The 27,685-nt window shown below is 42.7% G+C and overlaps 3 protein-coding genes across 7 annotated transcripts in view; 1 reads left to right on the top strand and 2 right to left on the bottom strand.

Annotated features, from left to right (window-relative positions):
• Ylpm1 (YLP motif containing 1) overlaps window positions 1-2,406 on the bottom strand; it is a 72,822-nt gene extending 70,416 nt beyond the window's left edge. For 2 of the 3 annotated variants that reach the window (XR_013044418.1, XM_006982842.4), the window contains exon 1: window positions 1,257-2,295. Coding sequence is in view for 2 of the 3 variants with exons in the window: in XM_006982842.4 (XP_006982904.3) it covers window positions 1,257-2,123 (867 nt within the window). In the remaining variant the exon portion in view is untranslated. Of the gene's footprint in view, window positions 1-1,256 lie in introns of all 3 variants that reach the window. The other variant, XM_016001414.3, reaches the window with a different exon arrangement.
• Window positions 2,407-8,156: 5,750 nt separating this feature from the next.
• Fcf1 (FCF1 rRNA-processing protein) lies at window positions 8,157-21,172 on the bottom strand. 2 transcript variants are annotated; one of them, XM_076551077.1, is made up of 8 exons: window positions 21,039-21,172; window positions 20,697-20,764; window positions 19,076-19,147; window positions 17,635-17,783; window positions 13,320-13,392; window positions 11,368-11,455; window positions 9,122-9,216; window positions 8,157-8,297 (listed from the first exon to the last, which is right to left on the bottom strand). In XM_076551077.1, the coding sequence occupies exons 1-8, from the start codon at window positions 21,039-21,041 to the stop codon at window positions 8,249-8,251; spliced, it is 597 nt and encodes a 198-aa protein (XP_076407192.1). In that variant the 5' UTR covers window positions 21,042-21,172; the 3' UTR covers window positions 8,157-8,248. The 2 variants fall into 2 exon arrangements, with proteins under 2 accessions (XP_076407192.1, XP_076407193.1); XM_076551078.1 differs by lacking the exon at window positions 21,039-21,172 and having other exon boundaries at window positions 20,697-20,866.
• Arel1 (apoptosis resistant E3 ubiquitin protein ligase 1) overlaps window positions 21,110-27,685 on the top strand; it is a 51,127-nt gene continuing 44,551 nt past the window's right edge. Inside the window, exon 1 of one of the 2 annotated variants that reach the window (XM_006982843.4) lies at window positions 21,110-21,305. The gene's annotated coding sequence lies outside the window, so the exon portion shown is untranslated. The remainder of the gene's footprint in view (window positions 21,306-27,685) is intronic. The other variant, XM_006982844.4, reaches the window with a different exon arrangement.

Genomic DNA, 27,685 nt, shown 5'->3' with positions numbered 1-27,685 from the left:
AACCACTGTAAATTCAAGTAAGATACACTTATCTCCGGAATCTTATACATAACCCTGAGCTTGCATGCCACCAGACTCTCTTTTTCCCCTAGTCAATTTATGGTAACGAGTATTTACTGTGTTTTCCAAATAGAGCAGATTATCTATTCCCATGTATTTATTTTTGAGACAGGGTCTCACTATGTAGCCCTGGCTGACCCCAAGCTCTCCATCCTCTTGCTTCTGTCGCCCAAATGCTGCAATGTAGGCACGGTTTACCATGCCCAGCTTCTCTCCCCTTTTTCTTTCATCCTTGCTCCTGCAACCCGGTCAATCTCTTACTGTTCTGTGGAAAGCACATCTTCAAAGAGCTGTCTTAAAGATATGGCTCTCAAAGGAACAGCTATCACAAAACTTTTTTTTAAACCTCAGCCAAATTCCCCGCTACTGTTTTGGAGTGACTGGTAACAACAATAAAATGCAGCAAATTAACCATGTTAAAATGTTTCTTTTATGTTAAAATTATCTTTAAGAGTTGGCGATGTATGAATCAATTCCTAAAATATACCAACTGGTCCTCAAAGGATCAAGTATCTAGGGACCCATGTAGTCCACATGATCTTGCAACACCAATTGGGATGCTCATGATGAGACAGACTTGCATCTTTCTTGTGGTGAAAACTCGATTCTGGAAACTGACAGCTATCTCTGGACCCCCTGCATGTTTTGTTTGTTCTAAGAAATTATAATCAGTAGATAATAATTTATATGCATTTAAACATCAACCCTTTTTTGTTGCTGTTGGTTTTTCAAGACAGGGTTTCTCTGTGTAGCTTTGGCGCCTTTCCTGCATTTCCCTCTGTAGACCAGGCTGGCCTGGAACTCACAGAGATCCTCCTGCCTCTGCCACCCGAGTGCTGGGATCAAAGGCGTGCGCCACCGCCGCCCAGCTTCAAAAGCAATTTTAAAACAAAGCTCTTTGCAGTAAGTCCAGAACGCAGGTCAAAGAAACCAAGGCATACATCTGAGAGATCAATCTAGTGCCAACCCACCACTCTTCAAGAGTCTAGTAGTATCTTTACTGTTCTTTTACTAATCCACAGTCAATTAAAAGCCTCGCTTTCAGGCCCGACTCTTAAGGACTCTTTTGTAGTATGAATGAGCCAGTTGCTGGGTGCTGGAATTAGGAAAGGTGCTAGCCGGTTAAAGCCCCAAGGCCTGCTCAAGTAAGGCCTCCTAAGTGGAGGAAGGTTCGACTCTGGCAGGTGATTTCTTACCTGTGGAGTCATTGTAGAGGGATCCGGCTCAGGAGCAGCTTGTTTCTGTTCAGCACTCTTGTTCTTGGCCCCACTCTCCAAAGGCTCTTGATGGACAGTTGTTTTATTCCCAGAAGGGATGGACGGTGGTGGAAGTAGTTGGGGTTTAGAATGGCCCTGGGAGGAGCGGGAAGGAGATGCCTGAGAAGGGGGTAAGTAGGGCTGGGAATGGCTCAAATAAGATTGCGAGGAGGAAGAGGAGGAAGAATAAGAAGGGGTGGGCGCTAGATAGGGTTGGGAAGGTGGGGACTGTGAAGGGGACGGCTGGGTGGGAGGCAGGTAGGGCTGAGCTGAGGAAGGAGGGTAGTACGAGGGTGGTGGCTGAGGTGGAGGCATGTACGTCTGCGACGGGGGCATATAGGCTCCTGGAGGTACAGGGGGAGATTCAGGAGGGGACTCCAGCTCCATTGGAACCAAACCAGGAGGTCCATCTCGTTGGTGGTGGAGTATCTGGTGTTTGTACTGCTGCTGCTTCTGGTAGCTGATGGCTGGCCCAGGTGGCGGGGGCATCGGTGGCGGGGGCGGCTGCCAGTCTCCGTAGCCGCCCCCCGGCATCACCGGCGGGGGTGGCATCGGAGGCGGAGGAAGGTGGTGGGGTTGGAGCACGCACTGCATTTGTTCCTGGTGCATCTGCTGCAGCTGCTGGAGCTGCGCCAAGTGCTGCTCTCGGAAGCTCATGAAGCCCGAAGAGGAAGGGGCCGCGGGGGCCGTCGAACTGGAGTACCCGGGCCCCGGCGAGGCCTCAGGAAGCGCCACCGGCGGCGGCGGCGGGACCGGCGGCGGCGGATAGTGGCTGTTCCCGCCATACCGGCCCCAGTTCGGGTACATATCGGACACGAAGGCGCGGAGCTCGTCCCGGCGCCGTTACTCGTCGCAACCGACCTCCAGGAGCAGCGGCGGTGACGGGGACAGCCGGAACTCGCGGCGCCTACAGGCCGCGGAGCGTGTGAACGGAGCGCGCCAGTGCGCCGGCGCTACGGCGCTTAGGCCCGCGGTCGGGAAGGCGGGGACCGTACCGAGGCGACTGCGCCTGCGCAGTAGCACCGAGAGGAGAACAAAGGCCAGCTAGAGGGGCCCTGTACGCCGCTGCTCGCTGTTGCCGCCTTCCTGCAGGGTCGGAAAATGGAGGCGGGAATAGAACGTTGTCATGGAACCGAGGAACCATCGAGTCTCACAGCCAAGAGAAGTGCTAGAGATCCTGTCGCCCTTCGGGTTCAGCTTTGAATGGGGAGGGGGGGGGGAGGTAAGACTCCATTCACATTAGCAGCAAGAATATAAAACAAGAAGGAATGAAACTTCTAGTTAGGGGAAAAAAAAATCTAGAAATTATATGAGGAAAACTGCGGAATCATACCTGAGAATAAAATTAAACTTGAAATAACGGGAGAGGCTTACAGTAATCCTGAGTAAAAGAGAGAGAGAGAGAGAGAGAGAGAGAGAGAGAGAGAGAGAGAGAGAGAGAGAGAGAGAGAGAGAGAGAGAGAGAGGAAATTTTGGAAAAGTGGCACTTCTTCCAAGTTAAAGAAATTGATTTAACTCAGTCAGCCCCACTGTCCGACTGGAAACAATAGTATGAAGAATGGAAATGGATTCTGAAGGAAGAATGTGGAAACGGTCCTGATTCTTTCCTTCAGGTAACATCCATAGGTACAGTAAAATAAATGGAATTGTTTGGATTGATTTTTTCTTTAATTTTTAGTTTTTCAAGACAAGGAACTCACTTGGTAGACCAGGTTGGCTTCGAACTCACAGAGATCTGCCTGCCTCTGCCTCCCGAGTGCGGGGATAAAAGGCCTGTGACACCACACACGGCTTTTTTTTTTTTTTTTTTTTTTTTTTTTTTTTTGTTGCAAGACAGTTTCTCTGTGTAGCCCTGGCTGTCCTGGAACTCACTCTGTAGGCCAGGCTGGCCTTCAACTCAGAAATATGCCCGCCTCTGCCTCCCGGGTGCTGGGATTTAAAGCGTGCCCCACCACACCCCGACCTAGATTGAATCTTTTAACAGGTAAAAATGTCTTGCTAAACCGGGCGGTGATGGCACCCCCCTTTAATCCCAGCACTCGGGGGAGGCAGGCGGATCTCTGTGAGTTCGAGGCCAGCCTGGTCTCCAAAGTGAGTTCCAGGAAAGGTGCCAAGTTACAAAGAGAAACCCTGTCTCGAAAAACCAAAAAAAATTAAAAAAAAAAAAAATGTCTTGCTGCAGGATCCTCAAACCTAAGGCAAAGCCAAGGAAAGGTAACTTAAAAGCTAATCTTCTAAACCTTAGCAACAAGATTTTAAAGTTTGTTTGGTTTGGTGATTTCTAAAAATTAGATGTGGGCCAGGTAGTGGTGGGCTATGCACGCCTTTAATCCCAGCACTTGGGAGGCAGAGCCAGGCGGATCACTGTGAGTTCGAGGCCAGCCTGGTCTACTGAGCAAGATCCAGGACAGGCTCCAAAACTACACAGAGAAACCCCGTCTCAAAAAATTAAAAAAAAAAAGGCGGGCGGTGGTGGCGCACGCCTTTAATCCCAGCACTCGGGAGGCAGAGCCAGGCGGATCTCTGTGAGTTCGAGGCCAGCCTGGGCTACCAAGTGAGCTCCAGGAAAGGCGCAAAGCTACGCAGAGAAACCCTGTCTCGAAAAACCAAAAAAAAAAAAAAAAAAAAATTAAAAAAAAAAAAAAAATTAGAGGTGGTCCAGTGAATTCTAAGGAAAAACTACACTAAATTTTAAGTGTATCAGCACATGTGTGATCTTGCTTGCTTTCTAGCAACCAGATTTTTAGCTGTCTCAGGTGGATGTGGGAGGTAGGTGGAGGGGCTAGGAATTTAGTTTAACATTTTATTGAAGTAGCATAGAAATACAAAGTTGCATGCTATAAGTATAAACCATAATTAATTTTCACAACCCAATCACATTTGTCCCAGCTCAAGAAATAGCCGTGTGCTGTTTGACTTTTTCTGGGGAGATACAATTTAAGTCTACTCAGCCCAGAGAGGACACCTACAACAGACCTAAGTGTGTATAACAATGAGTTTAATTGTGGTTACTTAAAGAAATATGGGAGAAAAGGCTGTCCAGTGGTGGCCCATGCCTTTAATCCCAGCACTCGGGAGGCAGAGGCAGGTGGATCTCTGTGAGTTCGAGGCCAGCCTGGTCTACAGAGCGAGATTCAGGACAGGCACCAAAACTACACAGAGAAACCCTGTCTCGAAAAACAAGAAGAAAAGAAATATGGAAGAGGAGTTTCAGGAGCACAAATAATTCAAAGACCACTGCATCAATAAAGCTCTCCAGCATGGGGAACGACAGCTCACAAAAGCTGGAAAACCTGGAGCATAGTGCAGAGCCTACGAGCTGCTCAACATGTCGGAGTGTCAGCCCCCCACACTTGGGTCTATACCTCTTCCTGACAGCTTAGCTGGTGTGGGCTTCTGTCAGGCTGCTTATCTTGTCTTTTTTGTGGCTGGGCTTGTCTGAGAGTGGCTCTCTGGGAAGGAGGAGCCTAGTTAATCTGGTCAGTTTCAGGGACTTCCTGAAGCTCTTTCATGTTGTTTGCATTCTGTCTGAAAGAGCTTCCTGAGTGATGGAGTGTTTCAATCTGGGAGGAAACTGCTGCACAACAGCTTATATCATACGGCTCAGTTGGTCGAGTGCTTGTCTACCACGCATGAAATCCTGGGTTCCATTCCTCAGCATCACATAAAACTGGCACACAACTGTAATCCCTTCCCAGCAGTCTGGAAGTGGAAGCTGGAGGATCAGAAATCCAAGGTCATCCTCTGATACATAGTGACTTCCATGAGTTTACATGAGACCCTGCTTCAAAAAGAACAATAAGAAAAATGGAATGGTTGGACTTGGCAGCATATTTCTATAATCACAGCATTTCAGGCTGAGGCAGATGAGTTCCAATCTGCATATGGCCTACAGAGTATTCTTCAGCTCAGCCTGTGTTATGTAACAAGATCCTGCCAAGAAAGCAAAAACTGGAGAAAAACAAAAACAAAACAACACAGAACATTGATTATAACCAGGTGGCCAGATCTTGCCATGAGAATTCATGGTCTAGCTTTCTGGGTGCTTAGGTGCCTGAGGCACTCTTGGTTTAAATGCAGGCAGCCAGAGGGTGTTTAACAAGATGAACAAAGGAAATGCAGAAACTGGAGGAAAAAAAAACCGCCCCAAAGAGTTAAAGAACTAAACTAATTGAATGTGGCAGGTTCAACGGAAGAGATAACTAAAGAAAAAATGTGTAGAACATGTTACTGCTGATGACTTGGTGGAAGAAATCGCTCCATAAGGCAGACAGACTCCTGATAGCTGGCAATGTAAAAGAGTAACTTCTATGAAGAATTAAAACATTCCTTGCTCAGTATGCTAGGTTTTTTTTGTTTGTTTGTTTGGTTTTTTTTAGATTTATTTATTTATTTATTATGTATACAGTGTTCTGTCTACATGTATACCTGAATGCCAGAAGAGGGCACCAGATCTCATTACAGATGCTTGTGAGCCACCATGTGGTTGCTGGGAATTGAACCCAGGTCCTCTGGAAGAGCAGCCAGTGCCCTTAACCTCTGAGTCATCTCTCCAGCCCCAGCACACCAGTTTTTACAGTGAATTAGAATATGCTGTCCTATGGACTTACTTATCAAAATAAAATGCAATAACTTTTTTAAAAATTGATTTTACAGCCAGGTGGTGGAGGCTTTAATCCCACCCAGCACTCGGGAGGCAGAAGCAGGTAGATTGCTGAGTTCGAGGACAGCCAGGGATACACAGAGAAACCCTATCTCAGAAAAAACAAAAACAAAAACAAACAAACAAAAAACCCCAAACAAACAATTGTGGTGGGTTAGAATGAGTGGCCCCCACAGACTCATGTGTTTGAATGCTTGGCCCATAGGGAGGGGTACTATTAGGAGGTATGGCCTTGTTGGAGGAAGTGTGTCTGTATGGAGGCAGGCTTTGAGGTCTCATACGTTCAAGCTATGCCCAGTATGGCACATAGTCTCCTTCTAATGCCTATGGATCAAGATGTAGAAATCTCAGCCCCTTCTCCAGCACCATGTCTGCCTCCATGCTGCCATGCTTCTCACCATGACAATAATGGACTAAACTTCTGAAACGTTAAGCCAGCCCCAATTAAATGTTTTCCATATAAGAGTTGCCATGGGCCAGGTGGTGGTGGTGCATACCTTTAATCCCAGCACTCGGGAAGCAGAGCCACATGGATCTCTGTGAGTTCAAGGCCAGCCTGGTCTGCAGAGTGAAACCCAGGACAGGCACCAAAACTACATGGAGAAACCCTGTCTGGCGGGGGGGGGACGGGACACGGGGACACTAAACCAAAACAACAACAAAAAAAGAGTTGCCATGGTTATAGTGTTGCTTCACAGCAACAAAACTCTAAGACAAAAATTGATTTTTTTAACCAAATTATATTTATTTTTGTTATAAACTATAAATTGCCTGATGTGTGTCTGTAAACCATATGCATGCAGAGTCCAGATGAGAGTTAACTGCTGAGCCAACTTTTCGGTCTCTTGTTTTGTTTTTTAAATAGGTTCTCACTGTGTAGCCCTGGCTAGCCTGGAACTTGCTATGTAGGCCAAGCTGGCCTCAAACTCAGAGATCCATCTGCCTTTTCCTACCAAGTACTGAGATTAAAAATGTGTGTCACAAGGACTGGAGAGATGGCTCAGTGGTTAAGAGTACTGAATGCTCTTTCAGAGGACCTGAGTTCAATTCCCAGCTTACAACTGTCTGTAACTCCAGTTCCAGGGTACCCAACACCCTCACACAGACATACATACACTAATGCACATAAAATAAAAATAAATTCTTTTAAAAAAATGTGTGTCACCATGGCTGGCTTTTGTACAATGGTAAAAAATAAAATAAGAACCAGACTAATAATACCCAAAAATCCCAGTTAATTGTACTTTTAACATTTTCTTTTGAAAAATATAAAAAGTGCAATTTACTATAGTTCATAAAGGAGAAAAATCATGTAATTGCCATCTTAGATGCAGAAGACTTCAATAAATTTAAGATTAAATTTTCATGATATTTTTAATAGCTCAGGTTATGATTTTGATGTTAAAGACTTAGCCATCATCTTGTGGGACATTGGGAAGTGGTGGAACTTTGATGGTGACTCTTGGCTGTCAACCTGTCAGGATTTAGAACTGCCTAGAAGTCAACTCTAAGCATGTCTGTCAAATGTTTCCAGAAAGGCTAACAAGTGAAAAGGTAAAGCTTGAGTGGCATCCTTCCACAGGTTATGTGCTGACTAAAGAAAACAAAGGCAAGCTGGGCAGTGGTGGCACACACTTTTAATCCCACAGTACTGGGGGGGGTGGGGGGGGGGTGGGCAGAGGCAGGCAGACCTCTGTGAGTTCGAGGTCAGCCTGGTCTACAGAGTGAGATCCAGGACAGCCAGAGCTATGCAGAGAAACCCTGTCTCAAAAACACAAAAATTAAATTAAAAAATAAATAAAAATTAAAAAAAAAAAAAACTTTTGGACTCTAAGCACTCACCTCTCTGCTTCTCTGCTCCCTATGTTCCCGCCACAGTGCAGTCTGTACAGACTATACCCAGAAAGCATGGAGCAAAAGAAAGCCTTCCTTCCCTAAGTCACTTTTGTCACAATAGTGAGAACAGTCAGTAGTTAGGTGACTTATAAAAAGGCACAGTTTGGCTCAGCGGCTAAGAGCTCTTCCAGAGGACAATTCAGTTCTCAGGCATGTTACAACTACCTGTAACTTCAGCTCCAGGGGATCTGGGGCCTCTGGCCCCCACATAAATACATATACACATAAAAAAAATACAATTTTTTAAAAGATGTAGCTATTTTTTAAATTGAGACAAAATGTCATTTAAAAAAACATCAAAAAGTGTGTTTAATTAATTGACAACAGAGAAAGCTGGTCAAAGAAAGGCAAGCAAATTTTGTTCGAGTAAGAATTAGAACCGAGGAGCTCCATAATCATCTGGCATCCGTTCAATGTTGTACCTGATCAGGAAGGAAAGTAGACACTGTTAAGAAAGGAGGTATGGTACAGAGCCCTTCTGAACTCATCGGAGTCCCCCTCATCCTTTACACTCAAACCTTATCAGTGGTAACTGCGTTAGAGGGACCCCACAATGAATGACTTATACAAAAATGCTGACTATATTACCTTTGTTCTTCAAAGCTACAGCATTGACAAGGGGAAACTAGGGTCCAGGTGAGCTTAAGTCAGCCCATATTTTTATCAATATACTGTGCTCTCCCCAAATGGAAAAGCTGGGCATAGACATCTTTATAGGGCAGGCACGGGAACATCTAAGAAGGATAAAGAACTGTTTTGTTTATTAAAGCAAACATTTAGTTTCCCGGATGAGGTGTTAATCAAATATTCTCTCTCTCTGAGATGGCCTCAAAAGTACTGAGTAGCAAGAATGATCTTGATTTCTGGTCACTATTTCCCCAGTGTTGGGAATACAGGTATTCTGCCATGCCCAGTTTTATCCATGCTGAAGATTAAGCTCCCTGCAAAAATCTCACAAAAAAGATATTCTACCTAAAAGGGATGAGCTTGACTTAAAGTAATGCTTTGTATAAAGCAATAATGACCTTCTAATAATCTGATTGTACAAATTTGATGTTTGTTTCATTCCTAAATTCTATCTTTATCTTCTGCCCTTATTCATGCTATTTTCTCTCATTTCTTCAACTTGAAATGTAAACAGGCTAGTGTAATTTCTTTGAAATCCTCTATAACTTTATAACCTGCTCTCACTTTAATTGATGACCAACTATGTGCCTCTAATCCCTTTCCAATAGCAACTTCTCACCTGTGGTTAGAAATGTACATGATAGGAACTCCAGGGATCTTTCGGATTCTTCGTTTGAGGTCCCGGTCAACTGTGGCCACAATATAACACTTGTGCTGAAAGAGAAGCCCACTAATGTTTACACAGGACTCACAGAGTATATGCACACACAACCAATGAATAGCCCCTTCACAGTAACCAGCAGAAGAAAGGATACTAAGACCTATAAGATATTTATATAATAAAATATATAAGCTACCTGACCTCAGTGTGGTGTTATGAATCTTCAGAGGAAGAAAAAAGTGTTTCATCTGCAAACTGCTTTCTGTCCCACACATGGGAGGGACTGCCACAGTTAAGGTGGACAGTTCCTTAGTTTTGGGAAACCCCCCTGACTGACTCTATGTAAATGACGTATATGGAGGGCACAGATCTTCCTTCCTCTGCTCTTGTAGCTTAGGGGTACTCTGAAGTTCTTTAGTGGTAGAAGTAGGCAGGTCCTCCTGGGCTAGGAGAAGGATCTCTAAGATTCAAAACCCCAGTTTAGTTTAACATTTAACTATCAGCTGGAAGCTATTTTGTTATAGTTTACCTCATATACAAAAATCTCCATTGAGTTCTATAAAACTTTTACCACTGTGCTGGCAGTTGTGATATGGTTCCATCTATGGATTGATTTGCTAAAGGGCAGAGTGGTCATTAAATGAAGATGGCCATCCTTAGCAAGGGCCAATCTCTTCCTCTCTTCATTCCTTCCTTTGCAAGGGCCTGGCTCTTTTCTTTTCTTTTTTTCTCAGCACTGTGGTTGGAGATTAAATCTAGGGCCTGGTGCATACACGGGAGCACTCTATCACCAAGCTACAACTCAAACCTGAGAAAGGTTCTTATGTGAACAATCAATAGCAGATGTTCTGTGTTGTTTGATGAGCAGTTCAGAATGGAGGAATTCAAAAAGGAATTAATCCAGGGTATGTGAGAGATAGCACCCTGGGAGATTCTCAGACTTAACTAAGAAAACATTTCTGAGTTAGGTATGGTGGGGAGGAACATCATTCCTGCATGGGGTGGAAATGGAACCTTATTTAAGATTTACATGGTGGTAGAATGTGATATATTATTATAGCTACATGAATCCACTTAAAACACATTATAGGGGATTTGTGGAATAAAGACCCCCCCTTATTGTCCCAAATCACATATTAAGCTATATGTGATGTTGGAATTGTTTTTGTTTTAAGACAGGATCTCACTGTGTAGTCCTGGGTAGCCTAGAACTCACTATGTAGATCAGGCTGGCCTTGAACCTTGAATGGAGATCAGTTTGCCTCTTCCTCCAATGGGCAAGATACTGACATTTGAAACCAGACTTCCTTCCCAAGCACATACTTCTCCCTTTATGGTTAGAGCACAGTTTTTTTTAAATCTACTTTTTCAAGTAAATGGTATCTAAGCTGCTTATGAACAACTGCTAAATATATATATATATATATGTATATTTATGCTTTATATATATGAAGATATAATATATAAAACATAATATGTAATATTATATCCTTATATAAATATATAATATCTTATATTTATATAATATATATGTATATTAAGAAAAACCTACCCTAAATACCTTACTGAGCTTGAATGTTCAGAAGGTAATAATTTGTGCTCCCCTTTTTTGGGGGGGGGAGTTCTAACTGTATAGCTGGCTATGTAGACCAGGTTGGACTTAAAAAACTTACAGAGGTTCACCTGTCTTTGCCTCTAAGTGCTGGGATTAAAGACAAGTGCTACCTCACCCAGCTAGTGTTTTTTTTTTTCTCACCAAAAAGACAAAAAACAAAAAACAAACCCTGATTTATTTGTGTGTGTATAGTGTATGTGCATGCACCACATGTGTGCAGGTGTCTACAGAGACCAGGAGAGGGTATCAGAACTGAAATTACAGAAGGCTGTGAGCCACCTGATGTAAGTGTTGGTATCTGAACCTGGGTCCTCAGCAAGAGCAGCAAGTGCTCTTGACCACTAAAACACCACCTCTTCAGCTCCAGCTTGCCACTTTTTTCTTCTTTTTCATTGTGTTTTTTCAAGAAGTTTCTCTGTGTAACTTTGGCTATACTGAAACTCACTCTGTAGATCAGGCTGGCCTCAAAGTCACAGAGATCCACCTGCTCTGCCTCCCAGATGCTGGGATTAAAGGTGTGTACCATTACTGCCCAGTTTTTTTTTTTTTTTTAAAGCACAAAATAAACATTTAAAAAGTGATGCTGTACCTGAGTGACTCTCTGGACCAAGCAGTCATCAGCATAGGTTCCTTTGTGTGTGCATGGAAGTCTGTCAAATCGTGGATCCTTGGCGATCCTGCAGGATTATAAAGGTGGATTAAAGAAAATGTTCCAACCAGTAAAGCAAAGATAACGTGATCTATGTGGAAATTATGAGGTGCCCTCTAGCCTCTGAAGGCTCTTTTTTCTTTTCTTTTTTTTTTTTGGTTTTTCAAGACAGGGTTTCTCTGTGTAGCTTTGCGCCTTTCCTGGAACTCACTTGGTAGCCCAGGCTGGCCTCGAACTCACAGAGATCCGCCTGGCTCTGCCTCCCGAGTGCTGGGATTAAAGGTGTGCGCCACCACCGCCTGGCCTCTCTTTTTTTATTTTATGAGGAAGGGAATTTTGTTGTATGATATTTTGTTTCTGTTCTGACAAATAAAGCTTGCCTGGAAATCAGAGAAGCAGAGCAGCCAGCCACTAGAGACTTCTTACCTCTACAAAGTCTCAGACCAAATGGGGAGCCTGTCTTTACATATTCTTAGACTGAATGGGGGCCAAATCCTGTGTCCATCTACCTCATATTCCTGTCTCCACCTCCCAAGTGCTGGGATTAATGGTGTGAGCCACTCAAGTGCAGGGATCAAAGGCTTGAGATCCCAGGTGCTGGGATTAAAGGTATGTACCACTAACACCCTGCTCTGTTTCTTTATTAGACTGGTTCAATCTTGTGTAGCCCAGGGTGGCCTTTGACTCCTGATCTTCCTGCTTTCTCCTCCCAAGAGCTGGAATTAAAGGTGTGTGTCACCTGTCTGGCCTCTATGGTTAACTAGTGGCTAGCTCCAGGCAAGCTTTATTTGTCAGAGCACTAGCAAAATCTCATACAATATCATTACAACCAGGAGCTGATCGCGTTTGGTCTCATTTACTCAGCACCAAACTCTTGGGTGTTTGTATTTCCATTTTACAAAAGGGGAAAGAGTTCCAGATATTAATTTGCTCAAACCTACAGTTAAGGAAAGTCAGGACTGAAAATCAAATCCATCTTAGGAAGTTGTCTTACACAAATATACTGTAAGACAGGCACAAGGATGGTCACTATGTCACAGCCCATCAACAACATAAAAGCTAAATACATTTTTCTATGCCTGTCTGATTACAAAAAAGAGAGAACTGAATGTATAACTATGAGAGGATCTTTGCTAACCTGCTGAATCACGCAGGTTAGTGAACTGTATGTGTGGGTGTACAGGTGTAAGATCCAGGAAAAAAGACAGAGATGAGTTTTCCTGGAACTTTCTAGGTTTGCATTCTTTTTTTTTTTTTTTTTTTTTTTGGTTTTTCGAGACAGGGTTTCTCTGCATAGCTTTGCGCCTTTCCTGGAGCTCACTTGGTAGCCCAGGCTGGCCTCGAACTCACAGAGATCCGCCTGGCTCTGCCTCCCGAGTGCTGGGATTAAAGGCGTGCGCCACCACCGCCCGGCTTAGGTTTGCATTCTTGTATGAGACAAGCATTCTGATGTGGAGAAGGAGTTATAGGCAGTTGTGAGTGCCCAACATGGGTAGCAGGAACCGAGCTGAGGTCCTCTGGGAAAGCAGCAAGTGTTCTTAACTTGTTCTTAACTACTCAGCCATCTCTCCAGCCTTTCTTTCTTTCTTTCTTTCTTTCTTTCTTTCTTTCTTTCTTTCTTTCTTTCTTTCTTTCTTTCTTTCTTTCTCTCTCTCTCTCTCTCTCTCTCTCTCTCTCTCTCTCTCTCTCTTTCTCTCTTTCTCTTTCTCTCTTTCTTTCCTTCTTTCTTTCCTTCCTTCCTTCCTCCCTCCCTCCCTCCCTCCCTCCCTCCCTCTCTCTCTTTCTTAAATTTAAACTAACTGGGAGGAAATCTTTGATTAACAAAGTGATGAGGTGTTCTAAAATATCTTCAGTATGCCAAGATATGGCAAATCTAGACTACATCCTTCTACCTTAGTGCCACTCGATACTTCTGTCCCAATTTCTCAATTTCAGCCATCACACAATCGGTTATGCAAGGGATACCTGCAAGGAACAAACAAAACACAGCATAAGAAGATTCGTAACAGAACTTGTCAAGCTATCCTCTGAATTACCTTTAATTCACTCTGTAAGAATCCTGCAGACTTTTACAATGACAGCAGACTAAGTCCACTGAAATGACCAGTAAGAACTAAAAGAGAGGTGGGTATGGTGGCAAAGGCCTGTAACCCTGGCTACTCCAGATGCTGATGCAGGAGGATTAAAAGTCCAAGGCCTGCATGAACTAGAAGGAGCTCAAGGCCATCTTGGGCAATTAGGTGAGGCCCTGTCTCAAAACAAAATGTCAAAGTGGGCTGGGGACATAGCTCAGCGATATAGTGCTTGCCTAACATTCAGGAGGTCCTGGGTTCAAGCTTCAACACACAGGGTTGGAGTGGAACGTGGGAGTAATGTATAGCTGTAATCTGAGCATTTGGGAGGTAGGGGCAGAAGGATTAGTAGTTCAACGTCATCCTTAGCTACTCAATGAATTCTAGGCCAGCATGGACTATGTGAGATCTTGTCTCCCCCCAAACAAACTCCTCCCCAAAAGACAAACAAAAATATATGTTTAAACAAAAGAATACCATGTAGCTTAAAAGGATGAGGCCCATCTACATATACAAACAAGGCAAAGTGCTCAAGGTATATTATTGAATATACCAGAACAGGCAACTAAAATGTGATTTCTACACACAGTACACATGATCAGAAATAAAACAGTGATATGTGCTCTGAGTGCCCCCCCCCCCCCCCCCCCCCCCCCCCGGAGCTGAGGACTGAACCACCGAGCTAAATCCCCAACCCCAAGAGGTTCTATTTTTATGAACTGTCCAGAACAGGCAAATCTAAAGAGACAGAACTAGAGTAATGTCACTCAGGAGTAGGAAAATGAGGAGCACTCCCATTGTAGGGTGTAACAACTGAAGATACTCAGTTTCTTCTTGGAGCACACTTCCCTACTCCACTGCAGGCCCTTATGCTTTCACTGTTACACGGCTGTGAGACTAAGTCTTCTTCAAGCACGTACGGCCTTCTGGTTCCATAACCATCTAATTTCATTGACCTAGTATCTCAATTCTCTTCTCATTTAAATTTAGTTTTCCCCCCTGTCTTTCAAAAGCACTACTATATATTTAAATTTTAAATTACATTCATTTATTGACTGGGGGGAGGGTTGGGATCATGTGCTGCAGTGCATATGTGAATGTCACAAGACAACTTGTAGGACTCTATTCTCTTTCCAAAACGGGGACTCCTGGGCTCAAACCTGGAGGCTTGGTGGGAAGTGCCTTTACCTGATGAGCCATCTTGCTGACCCCAATAGACTTGTTTTTTAAATATCTTTAAAAAAAAATTATTTAATGTATATGAATATTTTGCCTATATATGTGTGTGTGTGTGTGTGTGTGTGTGTGTGTGTGTGTGTGTGTGTGTGTGTGCGCAATCATGTCATGTGTGGAGCCTTTGGAGGTCAGATGAGGGCATCGGATCCTCTGGAATTGGAGTTACAGATGGTTGTAAGCTATCATGTGGGTGCTGAGAATTGAACCTGGGTCCTCTGCAAGACTAAAAAGTGCTCTTGGGGTTGGAGAGATGACTCAGGGGTTAAGAGCACCGACTGCTCTTCCAGAGGTCCTGAGTTCAATTCCCAGCAATCACATGGTGGCTCACAACCACTTGTAATGAGATCTGGTGCCCTCTTCTGGCCTGCAGGGACACATGCAGGCAGAATACTGTACACATAATAAATGAATAAATGTTAAAAAAAAAACCAAAACAGTGCTCTTAACTGCTGAGCCAATTCTCCAGCACAACCTGCCACCCCCTGCACAACCATTTTTGCTGAACAGCCCATCTCATATCAGACTTAAAATGTCTACCAAGCATATTGAAAATAGGTGTGCCATCACTCCTATTTGCTTATTTATTTATTTCTAAAGCACATGCAGAGAGGATTTAGTATAGTTCTCAGGAGGCCTAGGATTTTTTTGGTCTGTGGTGGGGCAGAGCTGGAGAGCAAATCCAGGGCTCACACACTCCATGCAGATGTTCCATTAGGTCCCACTCTGGCCACACCCCTTCTGGCCTGAGGTTTCTTTGCTTTTGTTTTTTTGGTGTGTGTGGTACTGGATATTGGACTTAGGGCATCACACGTGCTGAGCCAACACCTGACTACTGAGCTATATTCCTGGTCTGGATTTTATAAAATGTCAATAAGGACTAGCTTTAGTTAAAGTCACCTGTCACATTAACCACTAGGAGGAGTCAGGATGCCCTCTGAAGCCAGCCATTGACTCTCTGCTCTAGGTGTGAGCGTCTCTCAGTATCTTCTTCCAGTACAGGGATGTTCTGTGGACACTAGAACCCTGCTGTGTACTGTCCTTACTCATCAGTTGTCTTAGCGTGAGCTCCTGGATAACTCACTACAGTTGGCACTGGCTGCTTCACCTGCTCCACATTAGAGAGAGTGTCTTTCCTTGAGCCGATAACGAAACTCTACAAGCTGCAGTGTTGTTTTGTTTTTTTCAAGACAGGTTTTCTTGGTGTAGCCCTCACAGTCCTGGATCTCACTCTGTAGACCAGGCTGGCCTTGAACTCACAGAGATCTTCCTGTCTCTGTCTCCTGAGTGCTGGGACTAAAGGTGTGCGCCACCACCCCACCTGGATCAATCTTTTTTTTTTTTTTTTTCCTGTAGCTTTCTCACCTCTCTACACATTCACAGAACTGGAGTTAGGACCTTGCTCTCTATTAGACTCTGGTTTAAGGGAATATTTAGCAGCTTTGATTTTATTTTCTGTCCAGATCACTAAAACTTATCCCTTGCAGCAATAATGATATCTTGCTGTATTAATCATTCATATGTTCACTGGTTTCAATTTTCTTCCAGATTTTTAAAAATTTTTTCGTTGACCTTGAACCTGCTTTCCCTGTTTTCTGAATATTGGGAGTATAGGTGTATGACATCACTCCTGGCTTTCTTCTCAGCTTATCACACCTCCCTAAGCATAATCATTTATAGTTCTTCAGCTCACTTTATGTCTCCTGACTTCCAGAGAAAAGTGTCTGATACTCCTGCCCACTTGAACATCTCTGTGAGTTCAAGGCCAGGCTGGTCTACAAAGTGAGATCCAGGACAGGCACCAAAACTACCCAGAGAAACCCTGTCTTGAAAAACCTGAAAAAAAGAAAAAGAAAAAGAAAAAAAGAACACCTTTGATGCTTAATAAGACAAATCACAGTAATGTATGCCTACAGCCTATAGTATCTTTTTAAAAGGAGGTGCAAATTTTCCCTTTGATTCCAGCAATGTATTCTATATGGCAAAGTACCAGTATGCCCCTTTAACAGAGCAAAGAAACCCTATAACTAGAAACCTATCAATCACAAAATACAACAAATCTTGGTATTTTGTTGTTGTTTGTTTTTTGTTTTTCAAGACAAGGTTTCTCTGTGTAGCCTTGGCTGTCTTGGAACTCACTCTGTAGACCAGTCTGGCCTCAAACTCACCGAGATCCACCTGCCTCTGCCTCCCCAGTGCTGGGATTAAAGGTGGGCGCCACCACCAGGCTTTTTTTAATGTTGTTCTGCAGTGCTGGGGACTCGGGGCTTCCCAAAGGCTCCACTGAACCACTGAGCTACCTCCCGGACCCAAAAAGTAACAGGCCTAACTATTAGGAAGCTGCACTCCTGGATATGGTTTAAGTTTTCTTTTTCCTGCTCAGAGTTACAAGTAGGAAGGGCTACCCAAATAAACGAGGGGACTCTGTAAGAGGTAAACTGTACACTGAGGTATAAACTACCTCAGGGACCTTTCGAAGTACAAATGAACTCTAACTGAAAAATGTGAGAACTGCCCATTAATTATCTGACTTCTGGCTCTGTGACCATAAATGGAAAAATGTTTTATTTAGCTTTCTAATGGAGTGGAATGGAGAATATATCCTGCTTAAGATGTACCAAAATAGATTTTCATTTGTTCAGAATTTTAAAATCTAGATTCAAAATTGATGTCTCTAATAACAGTCAAATCACTGTTTTCTGAATTGTGATAATTTGATTATTCCTGGCCAAGTATGCATTAGATCTCAATTTACTGAAAACTGCCATTGCTGGGTTTACTGAAAATAAAATGGCCAGTAGTTCATTTAATGCGATCCTCACTTCCTTTTTTCCATGTATTTGGATAGAGACGATTATTCTGTATGGCATATGGCACAGGAACATGAAAGTATGATACTCACACTTGGCATACAGACAGTCCATCATTGACTGCACTAAGTCCAGTTTGGCTTTAATGGAAAAGTTGATGAAGTTGGTATCGACGAGGATGTGGTAAGGTGGACCCAGCTGTGTATTATACTGGAAGAATAAACAGGAAGGATGCTGGGGGCTGGAAGGAGAAAGAAAATAAGATCACAAACTAAAGTCTGCGTCAGTAAGTTTGATGTTAATGAAACCAGAAATGAAGTATCTGCTGGGGAGCTCATCACAGGCAACTGTCCTCTCCCCGCGCTCACTGCAAGCAGAAGTCAGGAAAGGGGCCGAAGTGGCTCAGCAATTAAAGAGATCCTACTGCTCTTGCAGAGGACCTGGATTCAGTTCCTAGCATCGACACTGGGTGTTCATAACTGCCTGTGATTCCAGCTTTAGGAGATCCTCTGCCTCTAGCTTTCAGACTCCCAAACTCATGTGCACATGCCTACACACATGCACATACTTTTAAAAAAAATGTTAACAGCATGTTAATCTCCATTCCACTGCAAAGCTGTGACACAACTTTAAAAACACAATTTCCCCAAACCTAGTTCTTCCTTGATCAGGACAGTCACAGGGCACAAAGAGGCAAAATGTAATCAGCAGGATTAGAACCAATGTCACAGCAAGTTTGTCATTCTCAAAATCCTAAATTGGGTGTATGAAATATAAACGATTATCTATCATTAGGATTACATATCATAGCAGAGCCCGTTACTCATCTAAAAATCCATGATGTTCAAACATTAGTAAGTGAACCAGTATCTACCTGTGACAGTACAGCCTCTGTGAACCCTGAGCAAAATATGAAAAATGTGGTGAAGTTAAATACACTTATTTTAAAGGAATGACCTTCATCCACAATATACTAAACTTACCAATATTGGGTACTATAGTCTCTCTTTTATGAAATTTTGGTGCGGCAATTATTTATTTTAAAAGATTTTTTTTGAAGCCGGGTGGTGTGGTAGTGGTGGTGGTGGTGGTGGTGGTGGTGGTGGTGGTGGTGGTGGTGGTGGTGGTACACGCCTTTAATCCCAGCACTTGGGAGGCAGAGGCAGGTGGATCTCTGTGAGTTTGAGGCCAGCCTGGTGTACAGAGCAAGTTCTAGGACAGGCTCCAAAGCTACACAGAGAAACCCTGTCTCAGAAAAACAAACAAATAAAAAGAAATTTGAAAGGAAAAAAATTTTATTCCTAGTGCCTGAGGGGAAAATTTACTGCTCCATGGGATTCATAAACCTTCACAGCATCAACATCAGTATATGCTCATTAATATCACTTTCATTTGTGAATGTGCCAAACTTACTAGTAAATAACTAACTTAATAGCAAATAAGTCAGCTTGTGGAAAGCCTGCATTCTTAACAGAGCCAATGGTTTAGGATCTCTTAGTTTTAATGGAAAACTTGAAGTTTTTTAATACTCACACTTCTCTTTCCTTCAGCGCACTGGGATCTTTCTTTTCTTTCTTTTTAGGCTTTAATCTATCCTTTTCTTTACTGCAAAAAAGTAAATTCAGAGAAGAGGAAAAATGATATAGTTAAAATTTCATTCGGAAGCTGAAAATTTCGACTTGTTGGAGATGTCACTCAGTTGTAGAGCACTAGACCAGTGTGTATGAAGCTCTAGGTTCAATCTCTATCACCTCAAGTTCCATTCTAATATCTTTTCTTCCTTTTATTTTTTTAAGGCACCAAAGCAATCCAGTTTTGTGACTTTGTGATGTTAATATTAACACACACTTTGACAGCAAGTAACTACAGTAGAAAGTAACCTGAAAATATCATAATTAATCAGACCAATAAACTCAAAAAATTGTTAATGATTAAATTCTAATTATACTGTTAACTTTTTTCTTAGTCATTATTCCTCTTATCAATGATTAAAATCTAATTCCAAGAGAGTAATGGGGGTTTACTATGATCAAAAGACATTCTATACCTGTTTGAAAACATCATTATGAAACTTATTATGTGTAATTAACATATGCTAATAAAAATCCACTTTTAAGAGCCTGTGAAGAAGTTGATATTAATCTTCTGAATACTTCTGAATATCCCAAGCTGGGCATGGTAGCCTTCCCAGCACCATGAAGGCAGAGGCAGACAGGCTTCTATGAGTTTGAGGTCTGGTCTATATAGCTAGTTCCAGGCCAGCCAAGGCACCCTGTCTCAATAAGCAACAACAACAACAACAAAAAACCCAAACCAAAACAAAAAAGACTCAGATCACCAATATAGGGGAAAAGTTGCCCCACATTCTTTATTAAGGCCTAAGACATTACACACATATAAAATTGAACCCTTAACCACAAAGAAATTATCAGTGGGACATCATTCCTTAAAGATATACAATAAAAATCCACACCAGAAGCTGAGAATAAGTCTGAAGGCTTTAATGCCCCTTCTCTGGTTCTGAGACTCTTCAACAGAACCAAGGCCAGTTTTTTTTTTTTTTTTTTTTTTTTTTTTTTTAAAGATTTTTATTATTTATTTATGTATATGAGTGCTTTATCTGCATGAATAACTTTATGCCAGAAGAGGGCATCAGATCCCACTAGAGATGGTTGTGAGCCACCATGTGGTTGCTGGGAGTTGAACTCAGGACCTCTGTAAGAGCAAGCAGTGCTCTTAACCACTGAGCCATCTCTCCAGCCCCCCCAAGGCCAGTTTTTAAGCGTTCACCAGTCTTTACTGATGCAGGGAAACTGGTTGGTTCTTCTTTATAATGGGAAATACCATTCTAGTTTCTTCTAACATTTTGAATCCTTATAATTTTATAAAATGGAAGTATCTTGGAGTTTTCCCGTCCTTTCTTTTAAACTTGGGTGTCAGGAATTGGAAACTGAAGACAGGCATGGCGTGCCTTACCGGCTTTTCAACAATGACACCATCCTCTCCACCCCCCAGAATGAGTGACTATAATTCCATGCAATATAGATCTAAGACATAATAAGCAAAACAAAAATAACAAATTTTACTACTTAGCCCATCGTGATTCCTGTATCTCTGATCAGTTTTAAGAAACCAGTTGATTCTGTCCACTCACAGTCTCTCATCTCTGAGACTAAGCATCCGCTTCATAGTCGCATATTTCCTTGTTTTCTTCTGCTTCCCCTTGAAACGGAAATTTTCGAGTTAAAAAGAGTTGGAAACACAGTGCATCCTTTAAAGTTCCCTTCTATTTTTCTTGCCGATTCTCTTTTCCGCAAACACCACCCAGCCCCTCTCCCAACTCCCTAAAACTTAGGTTCCTTCGAGCTAAGACCAGAATGGGAAAAAAACGCAAAAACAAAAACAAGGGACGCTCCAAGGCTGTATTTGGCCAAGCGCTGAGCTCCCATACGCCCGCAAAGAGCTCTGACAAAGTTCCTTCTCCCACTCTCCTCACCATGTTCACGCCGCACGCCTGTTTCTTCCGGAATCACTCACAGCGCGACACTTTTACGTCATCAATACACTGCTTCCGGCAAAGGCCAACCCGGAGGCGGAAGCCACTTTGGGAAACGGAACACCTGCGAACCGGCTCTTAGCGCCGGTTGAAATCGAGACTGGGGACTTCTGGGGGGCGGGTGCAGGGCAGGTTTTGTGCTGGATGCGGCCCCTGCCTCCCCGGACTGCAAAGCTAAGACTTGGCCACGCTGCAGCCCCAGTTCGGGTAACGTTTCCCTTCACGCCCCAGCCAGAGGCAGAGCCTAGCCGACCCGCAGGCACCGGAGTTCCAGAAGCAGAGCGAGAGAGGGGACGAGGGCAGCGGGGTCGGAATCCTGGGCTGCCCCGAAGTTTGCAGACACACTTTGTTTGCCCTCCGGCTCACCGGGGCTCTGTAGTTCAGCCTGGAGCCTCTGGTTATCGCTGGGTTTTCCTTCGCCGGCATAGCACTTCATGAGACTGGGTGGACGAGTCTTCGGAAAGAGAGGGATTGGAACAGCGCTTGAGGACCCCCCACTCCCCATCGTGTGTGTGTGTGTGTGTGTGTGTGTGTGTGTGTGTGTGTGTGTGTGTAAGCACGAGCGTGCAGGTGCATTCAGAGCAGAAGTCAGAAGAAGCTAGTTGTCTTGCTTTCCACTTTTTTTTTAAAGACTGTCTCACCGAACCTGAAACGCCTCCTCCCTCCCCCTTGCTTTGTTGCTAGATCGCCTGGCCAGAAAGCCCCAGCGATACTTCCGTTTCTGCCTCCCAGCCCCGGGGTGACAGACACTTGCCACTGAGCCTGGCTTGCTTCCTACCCAGGTCCTGGGCATCCAAACTCAGGTCTTGACTAAGCCAACTACCCTGGTCGCGGCGGCCTTCTGTAGATGATTGCAGGAAAATGGGTGCACAAGCTTGTATGTGCATCTCCTTACCACGCCTCGAATATGGTGGGGGAACCACTGATACTTGTTAGGAAGCCTGGCGTGCCATCGTCCTTAACGGGACAGGGAGGAATTGTGAGAACGAGAAAGATAACTTCTGCGATGTTTGTTTTTTGTTTTCTGCTTTTTGCTTTTAGAACCTGCTATGTATTCTAGTTATTCCTAACCATTTAGAGAGGTTTCTTTTTACCGCCTGAACATCTGTGGAAAGCCAGGGTCAGTTTTCCTGAAAATGGATGTGGGTATGCATGCACACACACTTTGACTTGCAGCTTGTGAGACTTCTAGACTATGTAAACTTCATTTACTTGGCACTTGGACATTCACAGTACTTGAAATACCTTTGTTTTATTGATGTTGAAGCTATGGTCTTGAAGCTGTTTGGTTCTAAAGCTTGTGTTTTTCTTAGTGCATGTTGCTGACCTAGTGTTACTGGCTTAAAAAGATGTTCCCGTTAACACTGCCAGGGGTGCGTTGGTTATTCATCTTCAGAGTTTGACTGGCTGCAGTTTAAACCCTCTTTCATGTTGCTTGCTTGCAATGTATTACTTTGGGCCATCAGTTGGTGCCTCTGTTTCTTCATCTGTAAAGCTGAGATGATCATCATAGTGTCTGTATTACAGGGATGACATCAGGACTTGTGTTTTCATACTGATAATCAGTAAGTCCCTAGAAAGCTTACCATTAAGGTAACTCTTTTAGCTGGGTGGTGGCACTGGCCTTTAATCCCAGCACTCGGGAGGCAGAGGCAGGAGGATCTCTGTGAGTTCAAGGCCAGCCTGGTCTACAGAGTGAGTTCCAGGACAGCCAGGGCTACACAGAGAAACCCTGCCTCAAAAGACAAAAAACAAGAGCAACAAAAAAAAGAAAAAGCAACTTAAGTGTTTTCAGTCATTTCATGTTGTGTTTTTCCAACTTGAAATGATACGACATTTGCATGTTAATATATTTTTACTATTTTGAAGTGAGCATATTGGTGAACCTCAGAAAACTTATTAAATTTTCAGGTCTCTGTAACGGGGCATTTTGAGTTGATTTGGATATAGAACTGGTGTCCTTCCTTCTGTTTTTTGGGCACATACCAAGTTCAGATCTTTTTGTAGTTCACATATCTGTGGGTTGCAAATTTTGGGTGTTGAAATAGTTTTATTATTGACACATCTTTAGAGATTGTCTGTACCTCCTGCTTTACCCCCATGAAATTCCTAATCTTCAGAACAGTTTGTCTCTGCCTAGCTGTCATTCATGGGTAGAGTTAGAAACAGCCACATTTTTTTCTTAATTGAAACATGTTAGTGATTAGGCATTTAGCCTTTTAAGTAAACATGGTCAGTTTTTTAAAGACCTTTGGAGATTGATTGCAAGTGTGTGTGAGCGCCTGTGTGTGCTTGATTGAGAGCACTTGAAGAGAAAATTGCAGCTAGTTAAATTGTAATTTGCATTTAAATGCAGGCACTGACAGAAAAATCCTTTCCTCTAAGTTTGAAATCCATGAACTGTTTTTTTTTCCCCCTTATTTCATTTTAAAGCGGTTTGCAGGTTCTGTTCTGAGAACTTTCTGATCCCTTGATTGTTACTATTTGATAGGGAGCTAAATTAGTGTAGGAACACTGTGGGGGTAGGACATAGTTAGAAAGTGTTTCTGCTGCATTGTAATTTTGTCATGATGAGATTCCTAAGCCTGCGATTAAAGTCCTCAGCTATTATGTAGCACTCTGATAGGGATGGAAAGTATCGTGCTTTTGACTGTGTTGGGTAGGAGTAGAAAGGAAAGTAATCACTTTTGACTCCACACGTGTGAGGAACAGGATTATTTTAGTCCTTCTCAGAGGTTCAGAGGGCCGTTTTGTATTTTCTGCATTACTGAAGAGAAAGAGTCTCTGAAGCCATCGATTGAGTCCACAGTTTGAATACTTAATTGGACTTGGACTACTCATTCATTGGTCTAAATACATTTTAAATACAATTATGACTAGTGGAAGAGCCCCTAGAGAATGCCTTGTATTTCAAATTAATTTAGAGATATTATTTGTAGTTTCAAACTACATTTTTACACTTATCTTTATGGTTCATATGTTGTTCCCCCAACAATCATTTGTTGCTCCCAATTACTTTTTAATTTAACTTGATTACCTTTAAATGAGGTAGCAGGGCTGGAGAGATGACTTGGGTTTGATTGATGACCCGAATTTGATTCCCCATATCCACATCTGACAGCTCATAACTGCCTGTAACTTTAGCTCAGGGGGTTTGACAGCTTCTTTTGGCCTTCGTGAGCTCTCAAGAGCATTCACAAACACAAACACACACACACACACACACACACACACACACACACACACACACACACAGAACACATACACATAAAATAAAATTGAAAATAAATAATTCTTTAAATGTGGTACTATAGGATACAACATGTTCTCCTAGGTCTTGATATTGGGTTGGTCTATATGACACTTCAGAGGTACATTACTTCTACATATTTTTTTACAAGGCATTTCCTGAGAGTTCATTCTGTCCCAGACAATATGCTAGTTACTCTAAAAACTCAGGCTCTCTTGAAGAGTGACTTTTAAATAGTTAAATATTGTGGAGTATGGTCAATGAGGTATAAAAGTTGAAATATTTTGGAGAAATTACTGCACCTGTTCATCCTTCTAGAAGGGTCCTGGTTAGAGTATTATGTAATACTTATTTACTATAATCAACATATCCTATAACAGTTTAAATTTTATGACCTTAGTGAGTTCTAGTATTTTTTTCTTTTCTTTCTTTTCCTTTTTTTTTTTTTTTTTTTTTGAGACAAGGTCTGGTGTATCATGAGCTGGCCTTGAACGTGGTGTTCAGCTGAGGATAACCTAGAACTTTGTTTTGAGACAGGGTCTCCCTACATCGCCCTGGCTGGCCTGGAACTCAAGAGATCTGCTTGCCCCTGCCTCCAGCGTGCTGTGTTTAAAGGTGTGCTCCACCATGCCTCGCCACCTGGAATTTCTTGATCCTCCTGCTTCAACCTCCTCAGTGCTGGGATTACAGGTGGGCACCACCAGACCCAGTTCACGCATTGCTGAAGATCAAACCTCATGCTAGGCAAGCAACTCTACCAGCTGAGCTACAACCGGGACCCTCATTTTACCCTTTTAAATGTCTCTAGCCATCGATTACCTTAGGTTTAAATATAAGTTGTTGTTCTTTGGTGCCATTTTCTTTGAAAAGTTATTGAGTATTTACCCTTCATTTTTTATAATAATGTTTCCAAACTTTTGAGGTGGTTTACATACTGTTCTGCATCGTGTACATGTATGTGTCTGTGTTTATATGTGTGTGTGCGGTTTGCCTGTTATTATTGAAATGCTGATATTAATCGCATTTTGTGTTCATTGTACTTTCTGGCCAGAGATCAGATAATTGTAATTTAATAATAAGCAACATCATTTTATGTAATGTGGTAATAGTCTTAGCTAGTTCTTAATAGTTAATACAGATCTCTCAGTTTTCTCCAGAGTTCTAGCCCATGGTATTTTAACCCTCGTCCACTTTGGGAAGTTCAAATGCAAGCATGGCCTCTGGTGTAAATGGTAAAGCTATTTGGAAGAGAAAGTAGCTGAGACCTCCCAAGTGTGAAGCACTTTCTCACATTTTGGTAAAGAAGGCAATGCAGATGGGCAAATAGTATGTTGAAAGGAGTAGAAAAATATTAATTAAGTGTTTTAACCTTACACTGCTTAAGGTAGGGCAGTGATTAGGAAAGCAGCATCCGCATCCGACTTGTAAGGGATAGTGAGGATATAAAATTAGCCAACTATATTTAAGTTAAAAAATGGAGTAATCATTTTAAATTCATAGAAAAGTTTAAGAGAAATGCAGAGTGTTCATATCTGCTTCTCATCCAGCTTTTTCTAATGTGAACTTCTTACATAACCATGGCACATCTGTTGCAGCTAAGAATTTAACACTGGTAGAATATTATCTACTAAACTACAGACTTGTGAATATCACAGAAATTTCAACTCACCTTCTTTTTCTATGCAGAATCCAACCCAGAATTCCAGAGTGCAGTTAAACTGTGTAATTCAAAACAAAACCAAACAAAACAGGGTCTCCTTATGTAGCTCTTGTTGGCCTAGAACTTGCTATCTGTAGCTTGAAAAAATGGTCAGGAGTTTGGGGTGAATGTGTAATTATTGAGCTTCTCTTTCATATTAAGTTGAGAGTGATGGCAAATGGCTGTCATCTCTGGATTTGGAAGATGGAGACAGGGGGAGTAGGAGATTTAAGGTCATTCTTAGCTACATAATGTACATAAGGCTAACCTGGGCTACATGAAACCCTGCCCCCTCAAATAAAATAAAACCAACTAACCCCCCCCCAAAAAAAATCAGTAAAAAGACTGTTCTTCTTTTCAGTTGTATTAATAATTTTTTTCCTTAAAAATAAGACTGGAGGGGTCTGGAGAGAGGGCTCAGTGGTCAAGAGCACTTGTTCTTACAGAGGGTCCAGGTTCTGTTCCCAGTGCCCACATGGCAGCTCATAACTGCAGTTCCAGAAAATTCAGTACCTGCTCTGGTCTCCAAGAGCACCAGGTATATAGGTGGGGCACATACATGCAGGCAAAACACTCACACACATAAAATAAAAATAGACACATACTTTTTTGTTGTTTGTTTTGAGACAGTGTTTTACTCTGTAATCCTGGGTGTCCTGGAACTCAATGTAGACCTGTCTGGTGTTTACCTCACAGAGGTCTGCCAGCCTCCTCCTCTCTATAGTGAGTGCCCCCACACCGGGCTAAAGAAACATACAAACAAACAAACAAAAGGTGGTGGGCCAGCTCTGCAGCTCAGCAGGTTGGAAGTGCTTGCCATGCAAGCCTGAAAACTTGAATTTGACCCCTGGAACCTATAGTGGAAAGAGAGAACTGACTCCTGAAAATTGTCCTCTGACCTCTACACAAGTGTGTGGCACACACTGTGTACACACACGGATAATAGTAACGTGAAAATGTTAAAGAGTGGACTTGAAAGTAATGAATGGATCGTCATAGAGGCAGAAATCTTAGCTTTTAACGTGTGTGTAACAATCGCAGTCCTGCCCTGCAGGGCTGCGCATCTGGCCGTTTGCCTGCCCTTTCATGCACAATTAATAAAATAACAACTTCCTAGGCTTATTGAGGGAGACGGCTTGTCAGATTCAGAGAATTACTTTTGAAATATTCCTGCTATAGCCAAGCCTCAGTAGTCAGGGTTACCTGAGCATAAAAGCTGCTATGGGATAGGAACGTGGCAGTCTGTCCTCATTCCGTGGATCAACATGGAAGAGTTCATTTTATAGACAGAAGACCACGATGGTTAAAGGAAGTAGCAAATTGAACTAATTTCTCTCTCTCTTTTTTTTTTTTTATAAAAATACCCAGAACAAATTTGACATATTGTCAGCTCCAAAATTTTTGGCAATTCTTAATCTTTCTGAGCGGGACATGACTCCAGAAAATGGTCCTAACAAGCATAGTGGATGGGATGTTGAAAGAGGAAGCCAAGAGAAATAAGTTCTGACACTAAGTGTGGCGGTTTATGTCTATAATCTCAGGAAAGGCTGAAATGAGGGTAGAGAGTTAGAAGCAGCTTGTGTTACAGAGTAAGACCATATCTCAAAAAGCTCAAACCCCAACAAATAAAACCCCTAA

Source organism: Peromyscus maniculatus, chromosome 14 (genome assembly GCF_049852395.1).
Source record: "Peromyscus maniculatus bairdii isolate BWxNUB_F1_BW_parent chromosome 14, HU_Pman_BW_mat_3.1, whole genome shotgun sequence".
In the NCBI taxonomy this organism is placed as follows: domain Eukaryota; kingdom Metazoa; phylum Chordata; class Mammalia; order Rodentia; family Cricetidae; genus Peromyscus; species Peromyscus maniculatus.
Note: the sequence above shows the minus strand (reverse complement) of the source record. Positions and strands in the feature narration are given on the sequence as shown.

Bases quoted from the DNA above. Each gene is read 5' to 3' on its own strand.
- Fcf1 (XM_076551077.1), bottom strand. The intron at 19,148-20,696 runs GTGAGTGGACAG...ACTTTTTTGCAG, and splicing joins AGTCTCAGAGATGAGAGACT to TAAAGAAAAGGATAGATTAA. The intron at 9,217-11,367 runs GTACAGCATCAC...CTTCTCTTTCAG, and splicing joins TGGTCCAGAGAGTCACTCAG to CACAAGTGTTATATTGTGGC.